The sequence below is a fragment of the Meles meles genome, chromosome 9, assembly GCF_922984935.1.
Source record: "Meles meles chromosome 9, mMelMel3.1 paternal haplotype, whole genome shotgun sequence".
In the NCBI taxonomy this organism is placed as follows: domain Eukaryota; kingdom Metazoa; phylum Chordata; class Mammalia; order Carnivora; family Mustelidae; genus Meles; species Meles meles.
Window position 1 is genome coordinate 87797500 of NC_060074.1, and position 15001 is coordinate 87812500.

Genomic DNA, 15001 nt, shown 5'->3' on the forward strand with positions numbered 1-15001 from the left:
ATATGAGAGCTTCACATTAGATTTCTTAGAAAGAAATTTAAGACAGATTCATATACTCTGCTAAATGGGTTCATAATATCATGAATGCTGGGATAGATTCTATGGATGACCCTTTGGATATTTGGAATGAGTTCCTCACCCATCAAAATATATTGAGCTCGGGGAGCCTGGGTGGCTCAGTGGGTTAAGGCCGCTGCCTTCAGCTCAGGTCATGATCCCAGGGTTCTGGGATTGAGCCCCGCATCAGGCTCTCTGCTTAGCAGGGAGCCTGCTTCCTCCTCTCTCTCTGCCCACCTCTCGGCCTAGTTGTGATTTCTCTCTGTCAAATAAATAAAATATTTAAAAAAAAAAAATATATTGAGCTCTGCCCTTGACTGTCATTCGTGCCTTGATAATATGGCTGTGGCTAAATACCTAATACTAAATTGGATGCACAGCATCTAATGATCATCTGAATGTTAGGAAATTTCTCATTTTTCTAAAGAGAAAACTGAGAGAAAAGTTTAGCAAAATTCATTATGTAACTTTGAGGGACATAAATGAAATAGAGTATCTACTTATATGATCTACTAATTTAGATATAAATAGTACTTCAAAGCATACATCCTGTAAAATAATTTTAGAGGTATTGCTCTTTTCCCACCCTTAAATCTCATGAAGCAGTTTTAGCCCAAATTCCCCTTCCGTGCATTCTTGACATCAGTATGGTGGGTGCCATCTTTTCAGGAAGCTGGCATGTTTCCAGCACCTGTCATCTGGATCCCTGTCTAAGCTGCTTGGGGTGCAAGACTTGGGAAACTGTCATCACTGGAAATCTTTTCCTTAGCTATAAAAACCTACTTACTACTCACAATCCCTAATAACGACTTACTCTGTTACTTTTTTTTTTAGTGATCTTTAAAATACTTGTTTTCAACAACGTTCAGCACTTTGAACTGTTAGGTGATGTCTCTCAAAATAATTACTAAGTCGATATTAAATTCCTTTGCTTCTGTTTTTGCCAGTCCCATCGAGTGAATGACTGCTCCCACCATCCAAAACTGTCACCGTTAGGTATTGTTTCAGGTTAATGCAACTTTCCCAAACAGTGCTTTGTTGGAAATAAAGTAATTGAGAGAGTGCCCAGTATTACGAGAGACGTTAGAAGGACTTTAGTATAAAACGCCTCTTTTCCTGAGGGATAATTTTGGGGAAGAAAAATCTCACTTTACATTCGTCCATATATTATAGTTTAAACAAGAGAGGGATTCATACAAACCTCTTTTTGTGTGTTCTTATGCAAAGTGACTGTTGAATATGAAAGCTTTTGTCCACCTATAAGAATACCTGAAGAAATGGGTGAAGTGCTTTATTTTTCATTTAAAGGAATTGAATAAAAACATTTTTAAAAATCGAAAAGATACAGTAGGATTGTAATGCATTTATCTTGTATGGAAACGCCGAAAGTGAAGGTTCATAAAACCTGCTGCCCTGAAAACATATTGGAATCTTTTCAGAACTACAGCTTCTCCCTGATTAAACCTCCTCCCAACCCCAAGCTGCATCTATTTTAAGTTTAATACAAAACAAACAAACAAACAAAACAGCAGAAACTATTTAGAATAAATATTCTCTTGAGGATCTATAGCCAAAATTTTTGGAACTCAAAATGAAAAATTTAGAGAACAGAGTGGCTAGATTTCCCTATAGTCTTACTCTCTCTTTAAGATATATTATGTTATATTGTTTCCATTTTTTTTCATCTAAGTACTTCCCAGAGAATCAGACCAAAAGAACATATTACAGATTAGGTAGCAGCTATTTGATTGAAATGGTTGAAGATAGCATATGGTGTATTCTTTACTTTCAAACTGTTTTGAGTCTTCGTTCTTGCCCACAGCGTATACAGTATATATGAAAACTATCCAAAAACTTCCCAATGGTACATGTATATAATATGCATCATTTTAAAAAGCGATCAACATTTCACCATTGCATTCTTTATTATTTGAAGTAAATCAAATCAAGAGATATAGAGCTTAAAATAAGTTGTTACAGAACTCAAATTCTATAAGATCTTATAATTCCATAAAATTATAAATGCTGTTTTAAAAATGTTAATCAGAAGATGCATTTGTTTTAATTCTTGATACTGAAAATATTGACTGAATTGTGAATTAACACATTTAGGGTTGCAGATGTCATTTTTCATGAGATTTCCTGAATGATGTAATTTTCATATTTCATATAGCAGTTTGATCAATTTACAGATTTATTTTACATAATTAGTTGGTAAATGAGAAATTCAATTGCTGATATATAACTATTTCCCTGTAAAATAAAAAAATAAGTTAAAATTCTGAATTATAAATAAAAAAACAAATATTTTGAAAACATCTGGTCCACATCTGTCTGAAATAAGATAATTTGAAACAGTGCAATTAAATGCAAAAAATACTGAAATATTCACACCTTACAATGTAAAAAATAACTCATTTCATTTTAATGTGATTTCTTGAACTGATGAATTTTTTTTATTTATTTTGGTGTCCTTTCGCCTCTCATTCTGTCATTATAAAGAAGACTGACAAGCTAAACAAACAAAAATAATCCATGTTTTTCAAAAGCCTCTACTAAATGAAAGAATTATCTTTATTACTATTCTTTTATGAGTTGACTAACCTCCACTCCTGAGTTAATACTCAGCGGACTTACACTCAGGCCTACCCCCTTTTGATGTATTTATAATTCTCCATTCAATTATTTAAAATGAGAGATTAGTGAGAGAGTCTGTAATCTTGCTCCCTAAATTGTGCGTTCCTTGTGGGCACAAAGGGGCTCAGCAAATGTGAGAGGAAGGTATTCATACCCATGAAAATGAAAAACATCTTTGGTACATTCTCATGATCAGTAGAGAATCGTCCTTTGAAGACTGGTCTTTTCTTTTGTTAAAAAACCTGTGTTAAGTGGAAAATTAAACATTTTAGGAGAAAGGGAAATACACTAGACTTTCTATAGTCTAACCAAAAAAAAAAAAAAATGTGAAAAACAAGATAGATTCCTCCTTTAATAAAAGGCTGCAGAGCCTTAAGATTTCAATAGAACTGGGTTTTGATTCATGAGAGAGAAGTTACATTCATGAAATCACTCAATGCTGATGCTGCAATTTAAGGTTATAGGGGGAAATCTCCGCTTGGATGCCAGAGGTTCCCTTAACTAGCAATAGACCACAAAAGGAGTTGATACTATGAAAAGTGAAAACATTGTTTCTAACAAATACCCTAAGGTTTCACAAGTTATATTTTGTGTGTTTATTTCCAGGGAGCATGATAAAGATCCGGAGAGTTTTTTTAAGGTACTGATGCACCTTAAGGATTTAGGACTCAATTTCCACGTGTCTGTCCTTGGAGAAACCTTCACAGATGTCCCAGGTATCTCTTTTGAATTTCCTAATGTATAATTTTATAGATGGCATAAGCTCTACAACTTAAGTATTAATTTCCATGTTTCCCTTTGTTAGAATAATCAAGATGAGCACTGTTAACCAAAAGATTATACGATGGCATTAAAGTGTGATTCAATTAAAAAAATACTTAACTAAGCATTCCTTGATTTAAGTTGAGAACGTGAAGTCATCTCTTTTATCAAATATAGTTTATACAATGTAACTTGATGTAAATAAAATATATTGCTTTAGGCATCTTAACACTTAAGGAAAGTGGGAATTTGTAATTGGATATACAACCTTTCACCCCTGGGGTCACTGGTTTGAATCTTGCTTGCACCGGTAATGGCTGAAATACATTACCATCTGTTAGGTGGACTGTGTAAAGCATTTTGGCATCAGACTTGTAATGTGGAGTAGCCCACAGTCTACATCTAGTTGTCACTGGCCGGTGGCTTTTTTTATTGAGTTGCAGAAACAAAAATCTGAAGCTGATGGCAGCAGGTCTTCTCATCCTTAATTCCACACGGAGCCTTGTCAGAGCCATTTCCTTTGCCCTCATCCTCAGTGGGCATGTTTGGGTCAGTAAGATGAGCATCCTGACCCCTTTCATAAGCACTTAAGTGTTCATATTATTCTAATTGAGGAATAGTTGACATACAACGTTATATTACTTAAAATATTATATTAGTACAATAGTGATTTGACATTTGGATACATAGAGGGGACAGTTACTACTATATATCTAGTCACCCTCTGTCACCTTCCAAAGCCAATACGATATCACTGACTGTATCCCATGTTGTACATTGCATCCCCATGGTTTACTTATTTTGTAACTGCAAGTTTGTATCTCTTAATCCCTTTCATCCATATCACTCATCCCCAACCCTCTTCCCCTCTGGCAACCGCCTAACTGTATCTATGAGTCCGGGGTTTTGTGTTTTGTTTTGTTTTGTTAGATTCCACATGTAAGTGAAATCATACATTATGTGTCTTTCTCTATCTGACTTATTTTGCTTAGCATAATGCCTTCAAAGTCTACCATGTTGCAGATATCAAAATTTCATTTTTTATGGCTGAGTAGTATTCCTGTGTGTGTGTGTGTGTGTGTGTGTGTGTGTGTGTGTGTGTGTGTGTTTTCAAGTCGTCTTTATCTTCTTTATCATCTGACATTGGACATTTAGGTTACTTTCATATCTTGGTTATTATACATAATGCTACAGTGAACACAGGGGCACATACATCTTTTCAAATTAGTATTTTTGTTTTCTTTGGATAAACACTCAGAAGTGGAATTGCTGGATACTATATTGGTCCTATTTTTTTTAATTTTTGAGGAACTTCCATACTGTTTTCTGTAGAAGCTGCACCAACTTACATTCCCACCAACAGTACATGAGTGTTTTCTTTGCTGTGCATCCTCGCCAACATTTGTTATTTCTTGTCTTTCTGATAATTGCCATTCTAGCAGGTACAAGCTGATATTTCATTTCACTTTTTGATTTGCATTACCCTGGTGCTTAGTGATGCTGAGCATCTTTTTCATGTGCCTATTAGTCATCTGTATTTCTTCTTTGGAAAAATGTCCATTCAGATCCTCTGCCATTTTTTAATTAGATTGTTTGATTTTTTTTCTGTCATTAAGGTGTACAAGTTCGTTATATATTTTCAGTGTTAGCTCCTTATTGGATATATGACTTACAAATACCCTCTCACATTCACTAGTTGCCTTTCCATTTTGTTGATGCTTCTCTTAGGTATGCAGAAGAAGCTTTTTCGTTTGATATAATCCCATTTGCTCATTTTTGCTTTTGCTTCCCTTGCTCCTTGAATCAGAGCCGAGAGAGAACTGCTAAGGCTGACATCAAGGAGCTTATTGCCCACGTTTTCATCTAGGAGTTTTGTAGCTTCAGGTCTCCCATATGAGTCTTTAATGCGTATTGAGTTGATTATTATGTATGATGTTACAAGATAGTGCTCCAGTTTTATTCTTGTGCAGATTGCTGTCCAGTTTTCCCAACACCATTTGTTGAAGAGTCTACTTTTCCTCCTCTGTATACTCTTGCCTCCTTTGTTGTAAATTAATTGACAATACGTGTGTGGGTTTATTTCTGGAGTCTGTTCTGTTGATCTTGGTGTCTGTTTTAATGCCTATACTATACTATTTTGATTACTATCACTTTGTCATGTAGTTTGAAACCAGGGAGCATGATACCTCTTAGTGTTGTTGTTCTTTCTCAGGATTATTTTGGGTATCATGTTCTTTTGTGGTTCCATATGCATTTTAGAATTATTTGCTCTAGGTCTATGAAAAATGTCATTGGAATTTTGATAAAAATTGAATTGAATCTGTAGATTGCTTTGGGTAGTATGGACATTTTAACAATGTTAATTCTTCCACTCTATGAGCATAGAATATCTTTCCATTTATTTATGTCTTCTTCAGTTTCTTCACCAATGTCTTATAGTTTTCAGTTTATAGGTCTTTCGCCTTCTTGATTAAATTTATTCCTAGGTATTTTATTCTTTTTGATGTAATTATAAATGGAATTGTTTTCTTAAATTCTCTTTCCAATAGTTTGTTATTAGTATATAAAAATGAAACAGATTTTTATACATCAATTTTGTATTCTTCATCTTTACTAAATTCATTTATTATTTCTAACAGTTTTTGGTGGACTCTTTAGATTTTTCTATGTATAGTGTCATATTATTTGCAAATAGGGATAGTTTTGCTTCTTCCTATCCAATCTGTATGACTTTTATTTCTTTTTCTTACCTAATTGCTATGGCTAGGACTTCTAGTACTGTGTTGAATAAAAGTGGCTAGAGTGGACATCCTTGTCTTGATTCTGATCTTAGGCAAATTCTTTAAAACAAACAAAAAAAAGTCTTATTTTTAAGCAATTTCCACACCTAACGTGGGTCTCAAATTCACAACCCTGAGATCAAGAGTCACACATTCTATTGACTGAGCCAGCCAGGTGCCCTTGATTCTTACCTTAGAGGAAAAGCTTTCCACTTTTTAGCTTTTCACTTTTGAGTATGATGTTAGATGTGGGTTTGTCATAAATGGCTTCTATTATGTTGAGGTACATTTCCTCTATACCCTCTTTATTAAGAGTTTTCATAAATGAATATTGAATTTTGCCAGAGGCTTTTTCTACATTTATTAAAGTGATCATATGATTTTTATTTTTCATTTTGTTAATATGGTGTATTACATTGAGTGGTTTACAGATCCCACTTGATCATGATGTATGATCCTTTTAATGTCTTGTTGAATTCAGTTTGCTCATATTGTGTTGAGGGTTTTTGCATCTATGTTCATCAGGAATATTGGTCTGGTGTGTGTGTGTGTGTGTGTGTGTGTGTGTGTGTGTGTGTGTGTGTTTTGTGTCCTTCTCTGCTTTTGGTATCAGAGTAGTACTAATCTCACAAAATGAGTTTGGAAGCTTTGGTAGGAAGTGTGGTAGAATAGGACCAAAGTATGGAGGTTCTTGATAACCAAAGTAGATTAGGTAAAAGTAAGAAATAAGGAACCTAGATCGTGAACTGGAAAGAAATGTGATGAAACTTGTATTTTAGGAAGCCTTATCTTTCAGTGGTATGTAGGCAGATTCAACAGTAAGACACTGCAGTGGTAATCCAAGTGTGATTCTTGAAGTGGTGGCTGAGAGGTTAGTGAGAAGGGTTGTATGACAGAGAGATTCTCAAGGAAAGCACAGAAAGGAATTTGGAAGATGGATAGCTACAGAAGGAAGGGAGAAAAATTCATTGGCAAAGCTGGTGAATCTTGTTTGTGGCAGCATTGAGGTGTTTGTGGATGGACTGAGAAGTGTGACTGGAGGAAGTCCCTAAGCAAAAGGCTTCTCCGCCAGTTTTACTATTGAGTGGTTTTAAGCCATCACTACAGAAAAGACTAAGATTTTACACAGGGCCATGTTCTTGGGATCACAGTCTACCTTCCCACACATTAATATTGAGCTATTTACAGCAGTGTGGAGGGTTAAAAGTGGGGTGTGGAGCCTCAGGGGCCCAAGAACTGAGTGCTCAGTAGTTATAGGTCTAATCTTATTACTCAGTTTTGGCTTGACTGTGGCGTATACTTACTGAGCACTGTCGGAGGGGAATTCCACAGTGAACAAGACTCAGCACTCACCTTCAGGGAGCTCTGCCTTGGGCAGATACTTACGTACAGTTATAGGTACCTAAGATGCTGTGAAATAATTAGGGAGCACTGTTGAAGCCCACAGGAAGGGGTATCATATTATTTATGACTTTTCCAGTCTCACGAGTCTCACCCGGGGCTCCTTCTGCCTTAGCCTCTGGTCCATCTCTGTCATTCCAAATGTGAGTCATCTTTCTTCATGGCTACAGCAGTTCACCTTGCACATAAGAGGAGTCCAAGTTGTGTATGGACAAATGAGCCCGGTAGCTTTCCAGGTTGTGTTCCTAGAAGACCACCTGGCCAAATCTTTAAAGTTTTCCTAACAGGCCATTCTGTATATTTTCAACCATTTGTATCATTGTCTTGGTTTAATAAACACTTACATAGCACTCACTGTATTCCAGTGATCTAAGGCATGGTCTAAGCGATTTGCAAATATTAATTCTAACCTCTCATAACAGTCTTGTTCAGTATTACTATCTCCATTTTTCTCAGGAAATGAGAAAGTAAGTAAGGTCACATAGCTAAGTAGTACTTTGTACTACTCTTCTAATGGCTTTCTGTGTTCTTGTTTTCTGAACCGTTTCCCTAAGTTTAAACATCATTTTTTTCCCTAGCTTATCATCCAACTTCACAAAAAGGTTACCTAGCAAGCTTACATTCCTTTACCTGTTGTCTCTTCTGGATGCTACATGAGCATATCTAAAACCCATACCATAAGCCAATTTACATACACTGTAATATCAGCCAGAGGACTTACTGTCAATACTATTAACACTTGCAAAGAAGTACTTTTCCTATAAATAATTGCAATAATAATTATTATGCTATCAATTGCCACTATTTATTGGCAGTTTGCTTCTTACTTGGTCTTTTGCCACATTATGTACTGTAATGCTCATGTATTATCATCCCGCTTGATAGGTAGAAAGACTGAGACTCTGAAGGCTTACGTCATTTTGATTGCACCATCTGTGAGTTAAACTTTTCTCTTTCACATACAAACCTTAATGTATTGAAAGACCAAGAAAGGCTTAATATATGAATGCAGGACCACTCATTAGGTGTTTTTTTTTTTTTTTTTGCTTTTTAATCAAGATATGACTTATATATAACATTGTATAAGTTTAAGGTGTCCAACGTGTTAATTTGATACACTTCTGTATTGTAATATGATTACCACTATAGCTTTAGCTAACACCTCTCTCGTGTCACATAATTATCATTTCTTTTCTGTGATGAGCACATTTAAAATCTAGTCTCTTAGCAATTTTGATATATATAATATAGGATTGTTGGCTATAATCACTGTGTTATGCTTTCGACCTCCAGAATTTATTCTTTTAGTTGCAGGTTTGTGCATTAATTTCTCTGTCTCCAACTTCCTTCACTTTCTCTCTCCACAGATCTCTTAGGGAAATCTGGCACATCTGTGTGATGATGTTAATGCCAGTGAGTTTTACTGCCCTTTTGATGAAACAATCTCCATTAAGTTTCTTTTGGAAATGTTAAAACTGTAATAGAACAACTTTGTAGTCTCCATACTATTGATTATTTTCAAGTATGTTTATTATTTTCAAATTATATTGTCGTAAGGCTTTTATTATCCTTATTCTGAAAAGTGTGGTAGATTATGATTCTAGTTTATAGACACATTGTTTCTAGCTCTTTTGTGTCATCCTTTCATTTTACAAAAGAGTAGACAGATTTAGCACAATGACTATTCCAGGTTCTCGGAGCTGCGCAGCATGGGTGAGATAAGCAGGAGATTAAAGACAAGGGTAGGAGTCAGTGGGGTGCCTGGGTGGCTCAGTGGGTTAAGCCTCTGCCTTTGGCTCAGGTCGTGATGGCAGGGAGCCTGCTTCCCCCTCCCGTTCTGCCTGCCTGTCTGCCTACTTGTGATCTCTCTCTGTCAAATAAATAAATAAAATCTTAAAAAAAAAAAAAAGGTTAGAAATCAAATTGGGGAGTCTGTCTCCTCCTCCCTATATACTTTTATACATATTCAGTAAAGGTTTTTTAAAACATCTTCTTTGGGCCAAGCACCATGCTAGACATGTAAGATGAAATGATGAATAAAGCAGTCATGTGTTGGGATGTTTGCAGCTTGTCCCATATCGGAGCTTGATTTATCACTTACTATAACATTCCTTAGAAACATCAGAACTATCCTTTCTTGAACACCTAGCATGTGCCAGGTAGTGTTCTAAGCACTTTGTGCGTTGCCTCACTTACTCTTCACTGTTGTGATTACCATTTAACTGCTGAGAGAAGCAAGGCATGGGGAGGTTAGGTCACTTGCCTGAAATTACCCATCCATCCAATTATGAAACTACATTTCAAAACTTTGTCAGCCTACCTCCAATACCATTGTATATTCTACATGGGAGCCCACAAAATCATCCTTGTTTTAAAGATACCCCAAATAATAGTTGTCACATATTTAGTGTTCAATAAATATCATCTGAATGAATGAATGAATGAGTTGGGCATAGAGAACAATGCAATTTACATACCATATCAGGTATGTAGAAATCTATATCGAAACTCTTTTCAAGTATAAGAGAGTTAATGACTAAAAATAGAGAACTGTAAGACTTAAGGAAGTCCTAAGTGGTTTTATATTATGTTTTCTATTTTATATAGGAGACCTTGATTTAACATAAATCTATTTTCAGGTTTTTTTCTCATCTTTCAGCTCTTACATCAGTCAAAATAAGCTGAGTTCTGCTGAACTAACAGTCTTAAAATCTCAATGGCTTGAAACATAAGATTTCTTACTCATGCTATATATTTATTACACGTGGGCAGTAATGTTCTACTCACTGTGGACATTCAGGGACCAGGCTTGCAGAGAGACCCAAGCAACCACCATCTCAAACATTGCCAGTTACCATGCCAGATGGATACGAAAACTAGGAGATCCTCCATTAACAATTCAGTGCTGTATCCTAAAACTGGCATGAGGTTCCACTCAATGTATTGGCCAGAACTTGTTGCAAGGCACTGCACGACCGGGGGGGCGGGGGGGGGGGGCAGGAAATGCAATCCTGAGTTGAGCCCAGAATGGGGGAAGAACAGAAATATTTGGTGAATAACACTATTGACCACCATAGCTCCTTAATATGCATCATGATCTGCGACTGATCAAAGAAAAAAAACCAAGCCCATCCAAGATGCCTGTCTTAATCTGAGTGAATCTATCCCCGTTGAATAAAGAACTCTTAACAAATGTTAGAGTACTCCCCACAGCTCTCACTGGAGACAACCTAGCTGGTGTCTGAAGACACATCTAGCAACCGTGTATCATAAGACAGAGTAATATGAAGCCAAACTGACCTCTGTGGGAATGGAGCGATTTGTCACTTACAAGTGACCTAGCATTTTGGAAAGGTTATAGTGACCATCATGAGTAGTTTTGTCCTCCACCCCCAAGGGACGTATGACAATGTCCAGGGACCTCTTAGTTCTTACAGCTGCTGGGGGTAGGGTGCTGCTCACAGGTGGTGGGTAGGGGTCAGGGATGCTAACGATCCTATAATGCACAGGACAGCCCTTCAGGACAAAGCATTATCCAACCCAAAATATCAACAGTACCAACATTGACAAGCTCTGATTTATAGGAATTGAAGTCAGAAGATCAGGTTTGGACTGGGTCCCCTAGCTTTCTCTGTTACCCTCAGTTAATCCATCTGTACAGTACAGAGGGGAAGATGGGAAACGGAAATACAACAATAAAACCACCTGCCCTACCCACTTCTATGAGTTAAAATGAGGATTTCAGCACAATTCCTTTGAGGAAAGTGTTTTCTTAACTACCTAGCAGATTTTGTTATATGATTCATGGACTTCCCTTCAGAGTTTGTATATGGAGTGAGTCTTTAATGCATTTTGGATCCAAAGAAGACGTTAATGATGCTGAACCTGAAAAGTTTGTTTCTGACACTATTTTAATTATATTAAATTCAGAAAATTGAAAGCCATTCTGCTACATAAAGCATCCATCATACTCCATGTTACAATTGAACCAAAAAACCCAGAAGCTCTGCAATGCAAATATTTTAGTTTTGACCAGTTCTCATGACAGGGTCACATTGTTAGCCCTTGATGGTTTAAAAAAAAAAAAAAGCAAATGCTTAAGATATCAAGTCAGTGGAATGTGTTTGCACACTTAATAATTTCCCACAAATGATAATTCTAAACAAAAAAAAAAAAAATTTTCCCCCCTGTGGACAGCCAAAGCCTTTTAGCTGGGCTCTTCTTTCCTGACTGCAGACACGTGGGAGAACGACTTTTAGTTTTACACATTGGGAAACCAGAAAGGTTTCAAGGAAAGTGAAAACCTGAACTAAATTTTGGCAAATAGAAATCCTTCTGGTTCACCTTTAATTTGAGGTTAAGAACAGTATGTGGAAAACTTCTGGTTAGTATCTGGCATGACAATGGTTATTATTGTGATCTTGGCATATTCCTGTTCCTTAGTTCTGGAGTCAATGTTGGATGATTATATAACATTTCCCTCTTCTCCCATTTCTCTTTTCACTCCCAGCTACAGTCTCATTTTCAGAAGAGCAGCTACACTAAGGGAGGTTGGGGGAGGGATGTAATAGAAAGTTTCAAGGAATGCAAATCACTTTTATCACATTAATATAAAGGTATAAAATTTCGCTATAGGGGAGCCCAACAGAAGGAAAGCTTATAAATATATGGATCAATGTTGAATTAAAAGATTATTACATATGAAATGAAAGAACTGTGCCAGTAAAATTGAATAAACTCATTCTCTCTAGACCATACCATTCCTCAAGCCTTTCCTCCTTTTATGTTTGTGATGTTATTACTACCTACTTCTTCCCCTAACATAGAAGTATTTACTGAGTTCCTATCATGGACTGGCACCATATTGTGAATAAAAAGAGGAGAAGATAGGTTCCTGCCCTCTAGAATCTTACTGTCTGGGAAGCAAAAATGTTGTTACAATTGTTTCATTATACCATGCCATTGTTTATATTGGAACATTTTCAAAGAATTTTGAATATATTACTTGATAATCCTTACAGCAATGTAGTACACATTCAAACAAGTCTTAGCATCCCAAATGTATAGCTGAGGAAAATGATTTATTTTGGCCCCATTTAAGTAGCATGGATCTGAGGTAGGTTCTCGATGGACAGAGCCATCTTCACATGTTTCTTATAAATAAGTTACTTTCCTAAGAATATGATTGGGAGAATCAGTTTCCCAAGAACATGATTTAAAACAGAAGTCTTCTGTCTCTTAGTCCTTTTCTGAAGAAAACGACAAAAAATAATGGAAAAGCAAGGAAGGTTCTATAAATGTGGACATATATGCTCCTGACAGGAAATAAGAAATACAGTAATAAAAATGACAGTATCTCTTAAGATAACTTATGAATTTAACAAGATTCCAATAAAGATGCCAAAATATTACTTTATATGTCTTCACAGCATACTTCTAAAATTCATATAAAATAAATAAATAAATGTGCAGAATATCAAAGGATTTTCTCGCAAAGGAATAACAAAGGGAAACATGTCCTACCATATTCAGAATATCTATGGAGTGATAACTTTTAAAAGAGTACTTTACAGATTCAAAAGTAGGACAATGAACAAAACAGAGGATTCAGAAATAAACTGAATTTGTATATAAATTTAATATCCAACAAACTTAAGCTAACAAAAATTAATATATGTATTCCAGCTCTAAAATATAATGTCTTCAGTGAGAGCAATAGAATACGTAAAATAAATAGTTCAGTGCACCAAAAAAATAATTCATGAAGAATAATTAAGTATATATTTTAAATACACATTATAGATAAAGGTTTACCGAAGCATCAAGATAGCATGAGCACAGCAACTTACTGAGCTCTTACTCTGTGCCCAGTGCAAGGCTGAGGCTTGTACTCTGAGACTCCATTTGATACACAACAGTTCTCTCAGTAGATACAATGACGATCCCCCATGTACCAGCAAAGGCACAAAGGGCTAAGTTAAAAATTTGCACAAAGTCACACAGCTAATAATAGATATAATGGTATCCAAAGAAATCAACACTAAATCAAATTTTGGAGGGAAAAAACTGATCTTACCAGTAACCAAGTATAAATACAGGGAGTATGATAGAACAGTTACATGGACCCAAGAATAAAAGTAAAGGCATACCTAATGAAGACTAGCCAGTTTTTGGAAAAGCATGACATGTATAGTGATGGCAACGTAAAATACTTTTCTTGTATAAGTTACTATGCACTTTGTTTGACTGGGTGATTTCACATCGAAGAATGGATCCCATGGGCATCCATCCTATGCCTTGCTCCCAGACATGTCTCAAGAAGTTGTTCTCAAAGTTGTAACTATGAAAACATGATTGAAGAAAATGCTCTTTCATTTTCCTAAACAGGAGCCCTCAAGGTTTATGAGAAATGTGCACTTGGGGAAGACTTGAAGGAAACACATGAATTAATTAAATAACGAATGGGAAAAGGTCAAGACGTTAATGAACCAATAGGAAACTAGAAACAGACCCTAATTTTAAAAGTCTGTACTTGTGTATGTGACAGAAGGTGGATAGATAGGAAGTCTTAGAATATGGCTGGTGAATCTTGCTTTGGGATTTTTTCCTTTTGAATTCCTTCAGTTGTATATGGTCGTGATTTGGAGTATACTGTGGTCAAAATAAGATGTGCCCCAAGAGTAATACTTCCTTGACTGTGGTAGAAGGCCTGCCTGTTTTTACAAATTCATGTTTCCTGCAGTGTCTTATCAGCCCAGAAGTCTCTTGACAGAACGCAGCCAAATAGGGAGTGAATATCTGGGTCCAGCTAGTGAACTTTCTCAGCTCTATCTTCCTGGCCTAAATTGTTACATTTGTAAAATGGAAACCATCAGAGATACATGGTCCAATGGGATGAATTCTGTCCTGGAATTTGAAAGGGTCAGGATCTGCTCACAGCTCTGCCATCGATCAGCCACGCCACCTCTCTTGGGCTTTGTTTACTTATCCATAAAATAAAGTCACCCAAAAGAGGTTAAAACTAGAAGGGATGTGGGAGATAAGGGCATGTGAAGTGCATGTCACACCCCCAAGGGGATTTCACATAGTGACACTTCCTGGAAAAAAATCTCATGTAGTGACATTTTCTTATTGTGAAAAGAAGTATAATAATTCTGCTTTTTCAAAATGTATTTTAGTCTTTATCATCCTGATATCTGTCTGCATTCCCAGTCCCAGCTCCCACCCTCAGGCAGTTGAGAACCATTGATCGAGGTTGTCACGATGATCCAGCCACCCTCGTGTCTGACTATAGTTGCCCAGTGTTCCATTCTGTAAGCCTTTGCTGCCTTCAACTTCCTAAGGCTTCGTGCATCTTTCCTCTC

At 36.3% G+C, this 15001-nt stretch overlaps 1 protein-coding gene across 13 annotated transcripts in view; it reads left to right on the forward strand.

The window, feature by feature from the left end:
- Positions 1–15001, forward strand: part of GTDC1 (glycosyltransferase like domain containing 1) — a 395678-nt gene that overhangs the window by 364517 nt on the left and 16160 nt on the right. For all 13 annotated transcript variants that reach the window (XR_006820273.1, XM_046018869.1, XM_046018871.1 and 10 more), the window contains one exon: positions 3301–3410. Coding sequence is in view for 12 of the 13 variants with exons in the window: in XM_046018869.1 (XP_045874825.1) it covers positions 3301–3410 (110 nt within the window). In the remaining variant the exon portion in view is untranslated. The remainder of the gene's footprint in view (positions 1–3300; positions 3411–15001) is intronic.